The sequence below is a fragment of the Nerophis lumbriciformis genome, linkage group LG12 (assembly GCF_033978685.3).
Source record: "Nerophis lumbriciformis linkage group LG12, RoL_Nlum_v2.1, whole genome shotgun sequence".
In the NCBI taxonomy this organism is placed as follows: Eukaryota; Metazoa; Chordata; class Actinopteri; order Syngnathiformes; family Syngnathidae; genus Nerophis; species Nerophis lumbriciformis.
Window position 1 is genome coordinate 34049272 of NC_084559.2, and position 18874 is coordinate 34068145.

The window sequence follows — 18874 nt, forward strand, 5'->3', positions numbered from 1 at the left end:
TTTTATGAAATGTGCTTTACATCACTCAAATTTATAAGCGCAGGCCTAAATTTACCCCACGCCTTTTGGTAAGCGCAGGAGTGAGAAGAGGTTTTAAATTAATTTGCGCCCCGGAGGCTATTCAAGGAAATAAGGTATGCGACACGTCAACGCACAAAAACGGCGTCGACGTATTTACGTAATCGATGGCGTCGACTTAGTCGACGCGTCGTTTCAGCCTTAATATATATATATATATATATAAGAAATACTTGAAAATATATACACCCCCGCTACCTCCCCATCTCCCGAATTCGGAGGTCTCAAGGTTGTCAAGTATGCTATACAAGTATAACCCATTTACCATTCAACGCTTTTGCAGCAACTGTGATTAATTATGATTAATCCAAGTTCAAAAGTGTGATTAATCACATTAAAAATAATAAATATTGGGCACCAGGTATGTTTTGGACCGGAGTACCAAATCACAAGTGTTTAGTTTTGTCTCCGATGGAAAAATGAATGATGAGATGCACACACTTCCTTCTGTTCAAGTCACGCAGCAGGATGTGCAGAGAAGCCCACTCGTGTCGAAGGCGCCATGCATTAAGGAAGTACTCAGAGACTCAATAATGCACGATGTGATCATGATGTTGGTGATGAGGAGGACTTTGCAGCACCTGCCATGATTGTGTCTCCCCACGTCAAACACGCACACGCACACGCACATCAACAGCAAGAGTTCCAGAGTGGACTCACCCGCCTCGCAGAGTCCGTGTCTGCGCCACGAGCAGCGCCTCACACCGCTACGACTCCCCCTTGGACACGACGGGCCAACATGACGGACGCGAACTTTACTTTTTAAAAAAAACTACTTTGACTCTGACGAACGTCCGACGTGCCGAAGAAAGGAACCCACTCCCACTCCCACTCCCCGTCCTGCCGTGTGCTCGCCTTACAGGGCAGCCTTCTTCTAAAGCTTACTTCCGGGTTTCGCTATTGGAACATAACCAACCCCGGAAGTAATCCTCCTCCTCCTCCTCGCGCTCGTATGAGGAACTTAGCAGACTCTCTGCTAATTGTACTTTTTAAAAAGCACAATTCCTCATTTTCGGTCTTTTAAGCGCGCAAACACTGCCGGTTTTTGTCGGGACTTCTTCAGCGTGCGGAATGTGTGCTCACTTTTGTTATCTGGGGCCGACGGAGCTCAAAGTAGGTCAAACACGACACACTCCAACACAGTGGAAGCTTGGTGGCAACAGAACGCTTATGATGCTGTCCAATAATGCAGTTTTTTCAACCTTCTTTTTGTCATTGAAAAAATGCGGAGGCACACCACCAGCAGAAAACATAAAAACATTCAACTCAGTAGCTGATATTGACAATAAAAAGTCGTTCTCGCAAGTTTTGGATAATAATTCAAACCATAGTTACTGCTTCTACATTCCTCGACCTTGAAACATTCCAACACCAACCATTTCAACTCTTTCAGAACCACTCAAGTTTTTTTTAAATCATTTTCAAAAAAAATCCCGCTTTTCCCATAATTCCCAATTTTTTCTGAAGTTCCCATCGAAATGAATGGGACATTTTTCAGAGTTCCACAATTCTCACATTTTTCATCTGATTCAAACTGTTCCAACTTCTAAATATTCAGCCTGTTCAGAAATTGTGTGCTCTCTTTCAACAATTCTAAATCCCGGATTTCCCATAATTCCTTTTTTTTTTTTGCATTTTCCCCATTCAAAATGAATTGGCCATTTTTCAAATTCCCACAACCTGTTCAAACCATTCCACCTTCAACACATTCAACTCCTCTTGGACATTCAGACTACCATTTTTCCACATTCAACAGATTTCCAGGAGTTCCAGTTTTTTGGTAGCCTGTTTCCACCCTTGGGTTCGACTACTTCTTTCACATTTTTCAACTCATTTCAACAGTTCAAAAAAAAAAGAATTCAAACCATAACCAACCATGCATGACTATAGCTCTTGTCTCAAAGTCCTGTCACATCACGCTGTGACTTATTTGGGGTTTTTTGGTGTCTTCCCGTGTGTAGTGTTTTAGTTCTTGTCTTGCGCTCTTATTTTGGTGGCTTTTCTTGTTTTGTTGGTCTTTTCCTCTCGAAGTTGCATGTCTTCTGTACATTGTTGATTGTCATGTCATGTTCATGTCTGCTCCACACGCTGTAAGTCTTTGCTGTCTTCCAGCATTATGTTTTTGTTTCCTTTGCAACCAGTTCAGTTTTAGTTTTGTTTTGCATAGCCTTCCCTAAGCTTCAATGCCTTTTCTTAGCGGCACTCGCCTTTTGTTTATTTTTTGGTTTAAGCATTAGACGGACGCCTTTTTACCTGCACGCTGTCGTCTGCATATTGTGATTACAACAAACCATGTTCCCGACACCTACAAAGCAATTAGCTACCGGCTGCCACCTACTGATATGGAAGAGTACAACATGGTTACTCTGCCGAGCTCTAGACAGCACCGACACTCAACAACGGCACATTTGCAGATTATTATTGCTGGTTTGCAAAAAATATTTTTAACCCAAATAGGCAAAATTACATATTCTCCCACGGCACACCAGACTCTATCTCACGGCACACTAGTGGTTGAAAAACACTGCAATAATGATTCATTTAATGTTTACATATATTCTAATACATAATATATGTTTAAAAAAAAAGTTAAAATACCAATGATTGTCACACACATGAGGTGTGGCGAAATTATTCTCTGCATTTGACCCATCACCCTTGATCACCCCCTGGGAGGTGAGAGGAGCAGTGAGCAGCAGCGGTGGTCGCGCCCGGCAATAATTTTTGGTGATTTAACCCCCAATTCCAAACCTTGACGCTAAATGCCAAGCAGGGAGGTAACGGGTCCCATTTTTATAGTCTTTGGTATGACTCGGCCGGGGTTTGAACTCATGACCTACCGATCTCAGGGCGGACACTCTAAACCAGTGGTTCTTAACCTGGGTTCGATCGAACCCTAGGGGTTCGGTGAGTCGGCCTCAGGGGTTCGGCGGAGGTCAAAACACACCCGACTCATCGTGTAAATACAAACTTCTCCCTATCGGCGTATTACGGATACAGCAACAGCTGACTGGTTTGCAGGTGTGTAATTTGTTGTGAGTTTATGCACTCTGTTGGTTTTGTTCTTATGTTCTGGTTCATTTTGTGCACCAGTAAAAAAACATGGTAACACTTTAGTATGGGGAACATATTCACCATTAATTAGTTGCTTATTAACATGCAAATTAGTAACATATTGGCTCTTAACTAGTCATTATTAAGTACTTATTAATGCCTTATTCGGCATGGCCTTATTATAACCCTAACTTAGACTTATACTTGGACAAACTTTAATGATCCACAAAGGAAATTGTTCAACACGGTAGCTCAGTTACAATGATGGAAAGTATAAGGATGGAAAGGACAATGCAGGTATAAATAGACTAAATATAGCGATATAAAATATTACATAACATATATACATAATATGTGTACAGTATATTATATTTACAGATATATTATATTATGTCTATAACATATATTCAATATATACCAATGACCAACCCTCTAACCATGACCCTAACCCTAACCAAATAACTCTAAATTAAGTCTTAATACTTAGAATATGTTCCCCTAGTGTCCAAATAACTCTAAATTAAGTCTTTGTTACTTAGAATATGTTCCCCATGCTAAAGTGTTACCAAAACATATAACTTTGTCTTGAATTTGAAAGAAAAAAAAACATTTTATTTTTCACTAAAGAAGGGTTCGGTGAATGCGCATAAGAAACTGGTGGGGTTCGGTACCTCCAACAAGGTTAAGAACCACTGCTCTAACCACAAGGCCACTGATATGAGAGATACAACAAAGTAACATTAAGTACTGGGGCAAGATGGGTACACATTGTTGGTACTTTTAAAGTTAAAGTACCAATGATTGTCACACACACACTAGATGTGGTGAATTTATTCTCTGCATTTGACCCATCACCCTTGATCACCCCCTGGGAGGTGAGGGGAGCAGTGGGCAGCTTTGGTATGACTCGGCCGGGGTATGAACTCACAACCTACCAATCTCAGGGCAGACACTCTAACCTGTGTGTGCTCATGTATTATTAAATGTTAATTGTTTAATCCATCCATCCATTTCCTACCGCTTGTCCCTTTTGGGGTCGCGGGGGGGTGCTGGAGCCTATCTCAGCTGCATTCGGACAGAAGGCGGGGTACACCCTGGACAAGTCGCCACCTCATCACAGGGCCAACACAGATAGACAGACAACATTCACACTCACATCCACACACTAGGGCCAATTTAGTGTTGCCATCCATCCATCCATTTTTCTACCGCTTGTCCCTTTTGGGGTCGGGGGTGGGTGGGTGCTGGAGCCTATCTCAGCTGCATTCGGGCGGAAGGCGCGGTACACCCTGGACAAGTCACCACCTCATCGCAGGGCCAACACAGATAGACAGACAACATTCACACTCACATTCACACACTAGGGCCCATTTAGTGTTGCCAATCAACCTAATAAAATATATAAGAAAAACATTTGACATTGAGCTGATAATGATAACTGGCCTGTCCAGTTATATATTGTTTTCTTACATGTCTGAGTATCATTTGCAAGTACTATATAGTGGACTTTGCATGCAGTTGTAATTCCAAGATGTTAGATGGCAGTAGCCTTTAAAGCTAAAGTACCACTGATAGTCACACACACAACGTGTGGTGAAATGACCCTCTGCATTTGACCCAGCTCCTTGTTGTGCCACTATTTTCTTTTGTTAAGGCCTACAAAGTGTTTATACTGCAAGTATTGTGTATATCACACACCAGCTGTTTGATTGTAATGTGCATCTTTTGTTGTAGTTTTCATTACCAAATTTGGGGGTGTTGCTAATGCTAATCGGTAGCATGTCTATGGCATATCCCAGGGGTTCTTAACCTTTTTGACCTCAAAGCCCAACTTTTCCAGTGCAGAAAGGCCCACTCGAATCTTCAGACTGAACTCTTAATCTTACTCTTGATTTTATTAGTATTAACCTACTTACAGTTTACAATCTTGTCTAAAGAAATTAAAAGTTGTGTTAATTACAAAAAATATTATCAAGGCTCTGCGATGAGATGGCGACTTGTCCAGGGTGTACCCCGCCTTCCGCCCAAATGCAGCTGAGATAGGCTCCAGCGACCCCCCGCGACCCCAAAAGGGACAAGCGGTAGAAAATGAATGGATGGATTATCAAGGCTTAGGCCAGGCTGATTACAAAATAAATAAAAATATACTGCAAAAGAAGGCACTCATAAATACTGATGAAAAATACATTTGCATACAATTACACAGTTATTAAATAAATAATTTCTAACTACATTAGTACTAAATGATAATATATGCTCCCTATTTAAACTGTCAATAAAATTAAAATGCAAATCAATCAATGCAATCAATGTTTATTTATATAGCCCTAAATCACAAGTGTCTCAAAGGGCTGCACAAGCCACAACGACATCCTCGGTACAAAGCCCACATAAGGGCAAGGAAAAACTCACCCCAGTGGGACGTCGATGTGAATGACTATGAGATATGAGAAACCTTGGAGAGGACCGCATATGTGGGTAACCCCCCCCCCCCCCTCTAGGGGAGACCGAAAGCAATGGATGTCGAGTGGGTCTGACATAATATTGTGAGAGTCCAGTCCATAGTGGATCCAACATAATAGTAAGAGTCCAGTCCATAGTGGGGCCAGCAGGACACCATCCCGAGCGGAGACGGGTCAGCAGCGCAGAGATGTTCCCAGCCAATGCACAGGCGAGCGGTCCACCCCGGGTCCCGACTCTGGACAGCCAGCACTTCATCCATGGCCACCGGACCTGTGCCCCCCCCCCCCCTCCACAAGGAACAGGGGAGCAGAGGAGAAAAGAAAAGAAACGGCAGATCAACTGGTCTAACAGGGGGGCTATTTAAAGGCTAGAGTATACAAATGAGTTTTAAGATGGGACTTAAATGCTTCTACTGAGGTAGCATCTCTAATTGTTACCGGGAGGGCATTCCATAGTACTGGAGCCCGAATAGAAAACGCTCTATAGCCCGCAGACTTTTTTTGGGCTCTGGGAATCATTAATAAGCCGGAGTTCTTTGAACGCAGATTTCTTGCCGGGACATATGGTACAATACAATCGACAAGATAGGACGGAGCTAGACCTTGTAGTATTTTATACGTAAGTAGTAAAACCTTAAAGTCACATCTTAAGTGCACAGGAAGCCAGTGCAGGTGAGCCAGTATAGGCGTAATATGATCAAACTTTCTTGTTCTTGTCAAAAGTCTAGCAGCCGCATTTTGTACCAACTGTAATCTTTTAATGCTAGACATAGGGAGACCCGAAAATAATACGTAACAGTAGTCGAGACGAGACGTAACGAACGCATGAATAATGATCTCAGCGTCGCTAGTGGATAAAATAGAACGAATTTTAGCGATATTACGGAGATGAAAGAAGGCCGTTTTAGTAACACTCTTAATGTGTGACTCAAACGAGAGAGTTGGGTCGAAGATAATACCCAGATTCTTTACTTATTCGCCTTGTGTAATTGTTTGGTTGTCAAATGTTAAGGTGGTATTTTTAAATAAATGTCGGTGTTTAGCAGGACCGATAATCAGCATTTCCGTTTTCTTGGCGTTGAGTTGCAAGAAGTTAGCGGACATCCATTGTTTAATTTCATTAAGACACGCCTCCAGCTGACTACAATCCGGCGTGTTGGTCAGCTTTAGGGGCATGTAGAGTTGGGTGTCATCAGCATAACAATGAAAGCTAACACCGTATTTGCGTATGATGTCGCCTAGCGGCAGCATGTAAATACTAAAGAGTGCAGGGCCAAGAACCGAACCCTGAGGAACTCCGCACGTTACCTTAACATAGTCCGAGGTCACATTATTATGGGAGACGCATTGCACCCTGTCAGTAAGATAAGAGTTAAACCACGACAAAGCTAAGTCTGACATACCAATACGTGTTTTGATACGCTCGAATAAAATATTATGATCGACGGTATCGAAAGCAGCGCTAAGATCAAGAAGCAGCAACATAGATGACGCATCAGAATCCATCGTTAGCAGTAGATCATTAGTCATTTTTGCGAGGGCTGTCTCCGTAGAGTGATTTGCCCTGAAACCGGATTGAAAAGGTTCACAGAGATTGTTAGACACTAAGTGTTCATTTAGCTGCTGTGCGACAATTTTTTCGAGGATTTTCGAAATAAAGGGAAGGTGGGACACCGGTCGGTAGTTTACCATGAGGTCAGGATCAAGGTTAGGTCTTTTGAGCAGAGGATGAATAACCGCTTTCTTGAATGCTAGGGGAACAGTGCCAGAGGAAAGTGATAAGTTTATAATATTTAGCACTGATGGACCTAATAATACAAAAAGCTCCTTGATAAGTTTCCCAGGAAGTGGGTCAAGTAAACATGTTGTTTGTTTTATCCCACTTACACGCCGTAATAGTTCCTCTAATGTTATTTCATCAAAAAGAGAGAGACTATTTTGTATTGCAGTATCCGTCGTAGATACAGTTGTATCTGTGTTAATAAAACCCAGTTGTAGCTGGGATGCGTTGTCTTTAATCTCCTTTCTAATGAGTTCAATTTTCTTATTAAAGAAATTCATAAAGTCATCTGCCGAGTGGGTGGAGCTATTGGGAGGAGTCCCTTGTTGGGTTAGCGATGCTACTGTACTAAACAAAAATTTAGGGTCGTTTTTGTTGAGGCGGATGAGATTTGAGTAATATTTAGCTTTAGCTAAGGTAAGCATGCGTTTATACGATATTAAACTATCACTCCATGCTTGATGGAAAACCTCAAGCTTGGTCGCGCGCCATTTGCGTTCCAACTTTCTACATGATAATTTATGAGCTCTGGTTTCTTCTGTAAACCATGGGGTGCGCCTTTTAGGGGCCCTTTTTTGTTTTAGCGGTGCTATACTATCAATGGTTTTGCGCAGGGCATTGTCAAAGTTGTTAGTTAGGTTATCAATAGAGCCGACATAATTTGGGAATGGTGCCATTACCGAAGGCAGTAGGTCAGCAAGAGTCATCGTTGTGGCAGCATTAATGTTGCGGCTGCTATAGCAGTTATTATTATTATTACTTTGTTGACAATGAGTCAGAACTTCGAATTTTATAAGGTAATGATCGGACATTACTTTAGTATACGGGAGTACCATAACTTTGGAGGTGGTGACACCCCTGACCAGCACTAGATCTATCGTATTACCGTTGCGATGCGTAGGTTCATGTATTATTGTGTAAGACCACAGCTATCAATTATAGTCTGGAGCGCCACGCACTGAGGGTCCGATGGGGTATTCATATGGATATTAAAGTCCCCCATTATGATTATATTGTCTGCGTGCGTCACTAGATCAGCAACGAACTCTGAGAATTCATTAATAAAGTCCGAGTAGGGCCCTGGGGGGCGGTAGATAACAGCCATATCGAGAGGCAGCGGTGCGACAGACCTCATAGTAAGTACCTCAAACGATTTGTATTTATTATTTAGGTTAGGTGTAAGGTTAAAGTTTTCATTGTATATTAGTGCGACACCCCCACCCCTTTTAAGGGGACGGGCAATATGCGCATTCGTATAGTTAGGAGGAGATGCCTCATTTAGCGCAAAAAAATCGTCTGGTTTGAGCCAGGTTTCGCTAAGACCAATGACGTTAAGATTGTTGTCTCTAATGACCTCATTAACTAATAACGTTTTGGGAGACAATGATCTTATGTTTAAAAAGCCCATATTATAAGTATTGGGCTGTTTTGACGAGTTTTTGTTTAAATTATCCGTAGTAGAAATATCAATAATGTTGCGTTTATTATACGTAGTGCACTTTAAATAGTTTCGACCATATCTAGGAATTGATACGACGGGAATTTTCAGATTGTTTGCTTGATGCTGCGATCGACTGAACGCATCATGATTTGCCACCTCAGTAGAATGCATATCTACCCCGGACACATTCACAACAGAAAACACATTATGTGAGTTGTGTGTTATTCTAAGAAAATTGCTATGCGTACAGGAATTATCCAGCCTGGTGCTGGCTAGTTCTAGCTTAACTGACTCCTCACCCGGACTAGCAGGCTCTGTAATTGCCTGTGACCGGGCTTGCTCTAGTGTAGTTAGTCAAATGTGACTTAAACAGTAGTCTATGTTTTTAGACAGGATGATGGCGCCTTCCTGGTTAGGGTGAAGGCCGTCTCTCATCAGCAAGCCTGGTTTGCCCCAGAAAGAGGGCCAATTATCAATAAACGTTAGTCCCTGTTGTCTACAGAAGCTAGCCAGCCACTTGTTAAGCGAGACTAATCTGCTATATCTCTCATCATTGCCTCTCGCAGGCAGGGGGCCAGAGACAATTACTCGATGCCTGGACATCTTTCTAGCGAGATCACAAGTCCTGGCTATGTTTCTCTTTGTAATCTCTGACTGTCTCATCCTAGTGTCATTGGAGCCAACGTGTACAACTATATTCGCATAACTAGTGGTGCGATTAGCGTGTCGTACGTGTTTACTAGGCCTGTTGCGAGTTAGCTCCCTAAGATTAGCCTCAATGAAAATAAAGCTTCACCGCTTTAGTCATTTTTGTGCTTAAGAAACTTCTCTATTACTTTAGCTCCAGACTTCTTCTGTTTATTTGATATGGTCATTAGTGCCACAAGTGGTGGAAATGTGTATTACAACTGAGCACCATTTCAACCCGTACGGACCAGGAGCTGAGAAAGAGATATATATTGGCAGCACTCTAGGGGCCCTATGGTTAAGAAACACTGGCATACACTGGTATGTCCAATGTAAATGTATATATGGTATATACATAATATAATATATCTGTATATATAATATACTTTACACATATTATGTATATATTCGTATATATGTTATATTTTATATCGCTATATTTAGTCTATTTATACCTGCATTGTCCTTTCCATCCTTACACTTTCCATCATTGTAACTGAGCTAGTGTGTTGAACAATTTCCCTTGTGGATCATTAAAGTTTGTCTAAGTCTAAGTCTAAAATAGCATTGAGCTCGCACACTTTGAAAAGTGGAACCTTACTGCACTTTTGAACGCCTTCTTCTTGCTTTGTTGGCATGGAAAATTGTAACCATACCAAGCTTTGAGTGCTTAATTGCTTGTTTCCCCGCCAAGTGCGTGAGTTAATGTCGAGTCTGCAATCAGACATGACGTCACGTGCAACAAAAGTATCAAAATATGGCACCGTACTGACGTAATTCGTTTGGTACCTATAAAAGTACCGAATTCAGTACCCATCCCTATACAATAGGAAACAGAGGCTAGAAACATTAGCTATCTAAAATCTAAATGATCAAACTCTCACACCTGGCGTTGACTTTATTTTAAGCCGTGTAGTGAAGCCTTAAGTAATGTAAAGCAGTTAAATACATTGCTGCACTGAAGTCACTCCCTCAACTGTCTTCAGTTTGCTGATCTGGTGAAGAGCTGTGACCTGTTCGAGTAAGAGGAAGTGGTGGCACATATACCACCTGATTGGCGACCGCATGACAGGATAAGAAATCAGCGAGGTATAGCGCTCGTATCCTGTCAGTTCAACTTCTTATTGAACATTTGCACTCTCTTCATTAGACGTTTCCTTCCTCTCGTCTTTCAGGGTGAAGAAGCAAAATTGTGAATAATTTGCCCCGTTAAGCACACAATCTAGTGCGTCATGTCGTAGGGGTGTGTCATTTACTTCATTCAGTCATGTGGACAGGAAATACATATCAACAATTAGAGCGGTTAACAGTTAGAATAACAGAGATATTTTGACGAACAACACATGAAATCATTCATTACCAGCGACAAGTTGTCAACACATCCTCTGCAAAACAAGACATTTGTGAATGACTCCAATAATAATAACCTTAGCCACTAAAAGGCTGTAAAATGTCATCCAAGGGAATACAGTTTTTAAAAAGAAACAAACATTTTAACCAACAAATATGGATAATATTTATTATTATTATTATGTAAACATTATTTATATTTCTAGATGTTTATATATGTTTACATATTTTTTTTACATTTTAATATCAAATTAAGAAATATTTTGTTGTAAATATACCAATTCCTTTCAAAGGTTCAAATGATTAATTATTATGAATTATTCCAACTTTGCCCTTCACAATATACACATTTTCCTAAATTGCAATATTTTGTTTACATTATGTTACCAACCTCTAATTATTGGAAAAGCACAATATTACATCAACTTAGGAGCTTAATTGGTTCTTTACTCAAAACACATGTATATCAAATCAACGTCTTCAATTGAAATTAATTGAAATACATTTTAAACATAACATCACAATTTAACATGTAACGTGCCTTTAGAAATAAAAACTAGCTTTTAGATAATGTTATTCAAAAACAAAAAAATATAATGTACCACTAACAACTACAGTAGTTCTGTTATAATAATGTACATTTACCTTGGAGAGTGGACTTTTACGGTAGCTCCTTCCAGCTGCTGCTCTGTCAAACACACCATCAGCAGCTTCTTCATATTTTTGTGGATAAATGTCCGCCGTTAAAATATTATTTTTTGCATTTTTGGCTGGCATTAGACTCATTCTGCTTCAGTTTGGTGCAGACGAGCAGTGATACGCCAATTGTGTCGCCAAGTTTTTTTAAGTTGCACATGAATAAAGCAACTTCCTTGGGTGAAGGTAATAAAGTTGGGGATGTTGAAATAACTGCTTGTATATAAACCACACACCTTGAATGCATCACCACCGGTTGAACAATTCATCCTAACACATCAGGGGTGTCGAAAGTGCGGCCCTAATTTTTTAACGACCCGAGGCACATTCTAAAAATACCTTTTAAAAAACATACACGTGAAATGTAATGAGAAAAATATTTGACAATCTGGTAACACTTTAGTATGGGGAACATATTCACCATTAATTAGTTTCTTATTAACATGCAAATTAGTAACATATTAGCTCTTAATTAGTCATTACTAAGTACTTAATTACTTATTAATGCCTTATTCTGCATGGCCTTATTATACAACCAGTAATCCTTACCCTAACCCCAACTTCAACCTTAACCCTATGTTAATAACCAACTAATTAATGGTTCATATGTTCCCCATACTAAAGTGTTACCGACAATATTAACATAATTCAATGCAGGCTGTTTTTTTTTATTTAAAGCTGTTATTGCTCAAAAAATAATAATGAATCAGAACCAATGTTATTCAAGGCTCCAATTACTGCACATCAAATATTCCACTTTGAAATATTTTTTTGAAGGAAAATATTGCTGATTTTTTGAAGAAAAATATTGCATATTTTGTGTGTTTGCCACATAAGAAATATTTTTTTCTTTGAAAAAAGGGCATAAAACAAACAAAAACATTAGAAAAATAATAAAACCTTATAATCGACGGATAGATCTGAAGTTGATCATTCTAGACACTTAAGCGTTGATAGTTAAAAAAAACCAAAAACATTTATGACTTTTTTTTTTTAACACTTTTGGATCCCCAATAATTTCATTGTTTTTTTTTAAACTCTCATTTCTATAAATAATGAATTAAATATCTATGGTGGTGTGAGTTATTGACCTTTTTAAGGTTTCAATTACTTCAAATATTCCACTTTGAATTTTTTTGGGGGCGGGGGGAATATTCCATATTTTGTGTTTTTTGCCATAAAATACAGAGTTTACCGTGACAAAAAAGCATAAAAAATAAACAATGTATTGACAAATATACCCAAAGTTGATCTAGAGATTTGAGTGTTTGATGAAAATAATTAAAAAAAAAATATATGTATGACTTTTTATTTTATTTTATGACCGAGACCCTTATGGGTCCCTGGGACAAACTAGAGGGAAACCCCAGGGGGGAAAAACATATATATATATATATATATATATATATATATATATTGTATTGATTAGAAAATGAAAAATATCAAAATGGCCCCGACATGCCTTGAGTTTTCAGTGGAAAACGTTTGGACACCCCTAATTTACATTCAAGGATGGTTGTGGTTGTAAAAATCCCAGTGGGGCACGAGGCTGTAGCAAAAAAAAATGAGGTGAGAGCTGATATTCTCCCAAAAAGAAGTGTCTAGAAGTGACTGAAGGCTAAACGCAGCAGCAGCAGGATGGCGAGCATCAGGGCGGGGCTGCAGGTCAGAGCTGTTGTGCTGTTGCCATGCTGGTCCCCGTGACTGTGGCTCCTGTGTGGGCCGTTACAGTTGTCGCCATGGCAACACTCCATCTTAGCTCCAGAGGTGCTGCCCTGAGCTTTGTCACAGAAATCCTTATAGGTGCACGACTTGAGTACCGTGTCTGAAAAAGAGGTCAGAGGTCACAGCTAAAGCGGACTGTTGCATTCAGGGACACCCCGAAATCCACGCCAGATATTTACATACAAGCAACTTAATGTGTGTTTGGTGTGTTTACTGACGCGGGCCGGTGATGGTGGCGCAGGCGTCGGCGTACTGCGGGCAGGAGGCCGAGCCTTGTTTGTTGCAGTCTTCCTCGCTGGATGCCGCGCACGTGTGGCATCTGAGGGCGGAGCCTTTGCAGACAGAACAGGACAGAACGGCTGATTTGAAGATAAGCATGTCAATAAGTATGTTCAATCCCCAGACACTTCATTAGGTACACCTGCACAGGCCAATAGGATCCGGTGCAAGAGCTGCTTTGTGGTGGTTCCGGTGTAGTGCAGGGATATTCAACTACGTTGTTTTAGGGGCCACATTTCCAGAAAGCTTAAGACCGGGTGGCCAGACTTCGCCCTTAACAATATTTCTTATTTTGTATATTCTGTAGAACCAGCAACCTCTAAAGTCGACATTTTATTTTGTCAGAGTTACAGGAGCGCTCTGCGGTTTTTAAGGGCCGTCTGAAAAAAAAATCTATATGACAGCACTTTAGTGTTTTTTAAGAGTCTGCTGCAAAAATGTAAGTTTTTTTTAAACTGAACTCACAGGCAACCTGTTGATTCAGCCCAGATGATGAAAAAGAGAGGACCTAAGATGGAACCTTGAGAAACACCACTAGTATAACTAAAGAAAATAAACTAATGACTACTGACTGCATCTGAAGTAAACAAGCTACAGCAACACCTTAGTTACATAAATCACATTACAAAACATATGTATTTGCCAAAAAGGAGAGGACATAAAGGGGTGCCTTGAGGAACGCCTAAGTTATGTAAATCACAAGTTCGGACACCAGTGTTCTATGTTTGCTTGTAAGGTTAAAATGTCAATGCATGTGATGGGGCCGTGCTCTGGCTCCCACGCACTCTGGGAGTCGAATGTGTTGTACATGCAAATTCACATATGCTCACATACGTACATAGGTACCTACGCTCCCACATACATACACAAATACAGTACATATTTACCTACCTAATGTTCGTACATCCACACGCACATTCAATATACAAACATACACATACACATACTGTACATATACATTCACTGTACAAACACATATACACATTCTGTACATATACATTCATTGTACAAACACATATACACATTCTGTACATATACAAGTACATATGCATACTTACACTCATGCACATAATCACGTTTCATCAAACATATATTAACGTTGTTGCCCTAGGGTAAACTGGGTGTAACACATGGCACACTGACAAAGCTTAACCTATTGTGACTATAACAATCTACAAGGTTAATGTAGGTTGCTTCTCTTTCTCCCCCTCCATTTTTCTGCATTCTTTCGTATCTCAAGTTATCATTACGTATATGTATTGTTGCATTTAAACAACTGTATTGTTGATAATAAAGGTAAATTATTGGTATTGTTCATTATCAATAGCGCTATTTCTATTGGTATTTGTATTGATCCATTTGTAGTGTAATAATGCTCATTGTCATTTCTGTATTATTTTTTATTTTTCGCTAACTGCTTATTTGCTATTACTTTTACCATCATATTTGTACATGTCATATTTGCTGATGTTGCTCTATTGTTGTTGTTGTTGTTGTTTGCTGTTGTTGTTTTTGTCTCTCTGTCTAATCCCCCTCTTGTCCCCACAATTTCCCCCTCTGTCTTCTTTTTTTTTCTCTTTCTATCCCCTCCTGCTCCGGCCCGGCTGCACTAAATGATAATATAAATACATTTAATAAAGTCAAATACAAATAAGGCAACAAGAGAAGTATCCTACACTTCTCTTTTGTAAAGTAAATCTGAACAGCCGACATGGGCATCTACATCAACTATATGATTTGCCTGAGAAGCTGGACAGGACATTAAAAAAAAAAAAAAAAAAAAAAAAAAAAAAAAATGTCAATGCAAGGATCTGACAATGTGTTCACAGTGGTCCAAGGGGTAGGGAACCTATGGCTCTAGAGCCAGATGTGGCTCTTTTGATGAGTGCATCTGGCTCTCAGATAAATCCTAGCTGACATTGCTTAACACGATAAGTAATGAATAATTCCGCTGGTAATCACAGTGTTAAAAATAACCACGTATCAACCAGACTACAAAGCCATCAGCAAAACCATACAGCACCAGAAGTCGCATTAATGGTAAGAAGTATTTTATTTATTATTGGTTACCTTCAGAATAACTATTATTAAAAAGAAAAAGAGACTTATTATACCGCATTTTTCGGAGTATAAGTCGCTCCGGAGTATAAGTCGCACCGGCCGAAAATGCATAATAAAGAAGGAAAAATATATATATAAGTCGCATTTTTGGGGGAAATTTATTTGATAAAACCCAACACCAAGAATAGACATTTGAAAGGCAATTTAAAATAAATAAAGAATAGTGAACAGCAGGCTGAATAAGTGTACGTTATATGACACATAAATAACCAACTGAGAACGTGCCTGGCATGTTAACGTAACATATTATGGTAAGAGTCATTCAAATAACTATAACATATAGAACATGCTATACGTTTACCAAACAATCTGTCACTCCTAATCGCTAAATCCCATGAAAACTTATACGTCTAGTCTCTTACGTGAATGAGCTAAATAATATTATTTGATATTTTACGGTAATGTGTTAATAATTTCACACATTAGTCGCTCCTGAGTATAAGTCGCACCCCCGCGACTTATACTGCGACTTATAGTCCGAAAAATACGGTACTCTAAAAATGTTGGTCTTACTTAAAAATGCACGCATTTAGTTGTATTCAGTGTTTAAGAATATTATACGGCTCTCACGGAAATACATTTTAAAATATTTGGCTTTCATGGCACTCTCAGCCAAAAAGGTTCCCGACCCCTGCTCTTTTCAACAGGAGCACTCTGGAGTTTTTAAGAATTTGCTGCAAAAATGTTTGTCTCCCAGGTTTTGAACTGAACTCGGGGGGGCCGGTATGTGGAATCATACTGAGACTAAACCATAATATTACAAACACTTCTCACTATGAGGTGTCGAACTACTGTCAATCAAAACTGATCTGACCTCATTGGCTTGTGCAGGTGTACAGAATGAAGTGGCCGGTTTATATATGGTTGATGGAAACACACACACACTCACACACACAATTACTAACCCTCCAGGGGGAATATTTGTGAATTTATTATTATTGTAGATGAATTTCAGTTTAAGTCTAGAAAGATAACTTGCATATTGCTAAAAAAAACAAACAAACAAAACATTGTAGTAGAATTTGTATTATCCACTGTGTATGTTTAAAATAAAATCTATGAATAAATCATGCATTAAAAGAGACACGCAATTTAAGACACATCAGATTTTTTGGAAATAAAAATGTTAAATGAAGCAACCCACAAAAGTAAGTATATCCCTTAACCATTGTTATTGCAGTAATCTCTTTAACAGAAGAACAATGTGTATATATATATATATATATATATATATATATATATACACACATACATATATATATATATATATATATATATATATATACATATATACTATATAGTTTTAGAGTAGTCATGTAAAATGTCAATGATTTTACCCAAACGTATTCCTAGCCTTATCCTGCTCTGTCACTGATAAGACTTTAATGGGAAATTGACCTGAACAGTCTTACTCTGGCACAAAGCACCGCAGTAAACAGTTGTACAGTACTGGGTTCAAATCCTGACTAATTATGCATCAGTAAGATTTTCAAATGTATGTTTTAAACAAACTATTGAACAATTTCCTTCCAATTAATTCATTTTAGAACTTTGAATTAAATTCAAGTTTGATTAAAAAATATTTCACATAAATAAATAAAAACTTTTTTTTTTGTTGATAAACTAGCAGCCCTTCGCTTTGGACAGAAAGGGCCTGATCTACTAAATGTTTGCGTGTATTAAAATGAATGCAAACTAGCAAAACAGCGCACGCAAAGCTGATCTAGTATGTTTGTGCGCAAACGATTGTCTGATTTTTAGAGAGTATTAGAACGGCCACAATACTGGAAGGAGGAGATGCAAACATGATCATTTAGCACTTGCAATGTGATTTATCAAGACAAACTGTTCCGCGGCTGCTCGCGTGTCTGAAATGTTCACACAAACTGGCACAGTTACGCTGCAGGAAAGGAGGCGATTAAGCTGCAAAGACAGATTTAAAGAAATAATATTTTGTTTTTGTGCGCGTCAACATATTTGGACTGTCATAAATAAAAAAATATTAGACATATCTATTCAGCAATGACATTTCATAATTTTATAGCTTCTGGATGACTTAAAGGGATGATTAAAAAAATGTTGATTCGTTTTGGTGTCTCATGGTGGCATTTTCTTCTAAATGGCATTCATTTTTTCATATAGAAAACATATTAGATCTCCTATTTGAAACAAACTTCTTGCAATATGCATTTTCTTGCATATGTATCATTCCAGATGCACTCTCACAACACTTTCAAGGTAAGTTCTGTTGTCTAGATTTCACTTCAACAAAGCCTAGAAGGAGATGTGGTACATATTATATTTGTGTGCTGCATGTTGAACAACATGAAACGCCACAGATTGGACCATATGATGTCCTAAATGTGGAGGAAAAGGAGTGTCTCCATGGTGACACCCGGTATACACGCAAAAGCTTAATTTAAGTCGGGCGGCCTGCACCACTTTTGCAGTTGTTATCAATTGTACACGCAGTCTTAGTAGATCACCAATTGTATAGTTTGCACCCGCTAAAACTAAACGCACTAAAATGTACTTCCTTGTGGTGTCTTGTATTTTGACGGTAATTGCTGTGTGTTGTCATTTTTAGATGACTACTCTAAGTTATTCCCAAAATAATTCCAAGATGTATTTCCACAATGCGACTAAAACTTACCGTGTGCAGCCAGAGAGAGGACCAGCAGCAGGACAACAGGCGTCTTCATGGCAGCAGGAGATGAGTCGAAAGAGCGAGTGGATGAGATTAGATGAAGCAGTGGACGAGGGGGGGGGATCAGTGTTAAGACAGTGGAAGGTGTCTCATGGCATTAAAGTCTAATCTCTATAATCTCCATTTATGCTGCACAGCCTCCACTAATGGATTTAACAAAACAAGTCTTAGCACTCACTTTGTGTCTTTACGCCGCACTTTTTGAAGCAAACACTTTTCCAGCTGGTTGATGTCCCTAAAGACCTGAAGGTGATTGTACCCGTGGAGGCGGTTATCGCCTCAGTCGGGTGGGATGCGTGCATGAAAGCGTGGGATAAACACAATGCATCATCATCCCCGGTATGGAGGTCAACGCCATGACACACATACTGACAACACACACACACACACACACACACACACACAAACACACACACAGAGAGAGAATTCTCACAGCTGTCACCATGACGCTGGTGTGTACTGTATATTAGCTCACATTGACTGAAACAAACTGG

The 18874-nt window shown here is 39.4% G+C and overlaps 2 protein-coding genes across 2 annotated transcripts in view; both read right to left on the reverse strand.

Annotated features, from left to right (window-relative positions):
• The window catches only part of plekha2 (pleckstrin homology domain containing A2), a 37324-nt gene extending 36339 nt beyond the window's left edge, over positions 1-985 (reverse strand). The window contains exon 1 of the mRNA XM_061986442.1: positions 739-985. The gene's annotated coding sequence lies outside the window, so the exon portion shown is untranslated. The remainder of the gene's footprint in view (positions 1-738) is intronic.
• Positions 986-10740: 9755 nt separating this feature from the next.
• Positions 10741-18531, reverse strand: LOC140679268 (uncharacterized). The gene is made up of 3 exons (XM_072914348.1): positions 18327-18531; positions 13492-13605; positions 10741-13373 (listed from the first exon to the last, which is right to left on the reverse strand). The coding sequence occupies exons 1-3, from the start codon at positions 18373-18375 to the stop codon at positions 13150-13152; spliced, it is 387 nt and encodes a 128-aa protein (XP_072770449.1). The 5' UTR covers positions 18376-18531; the 3' UTR covers positions 10741-13149.
• Between the last annotated feature and the right edge of the window lie 343 nt (positions 18532-18874).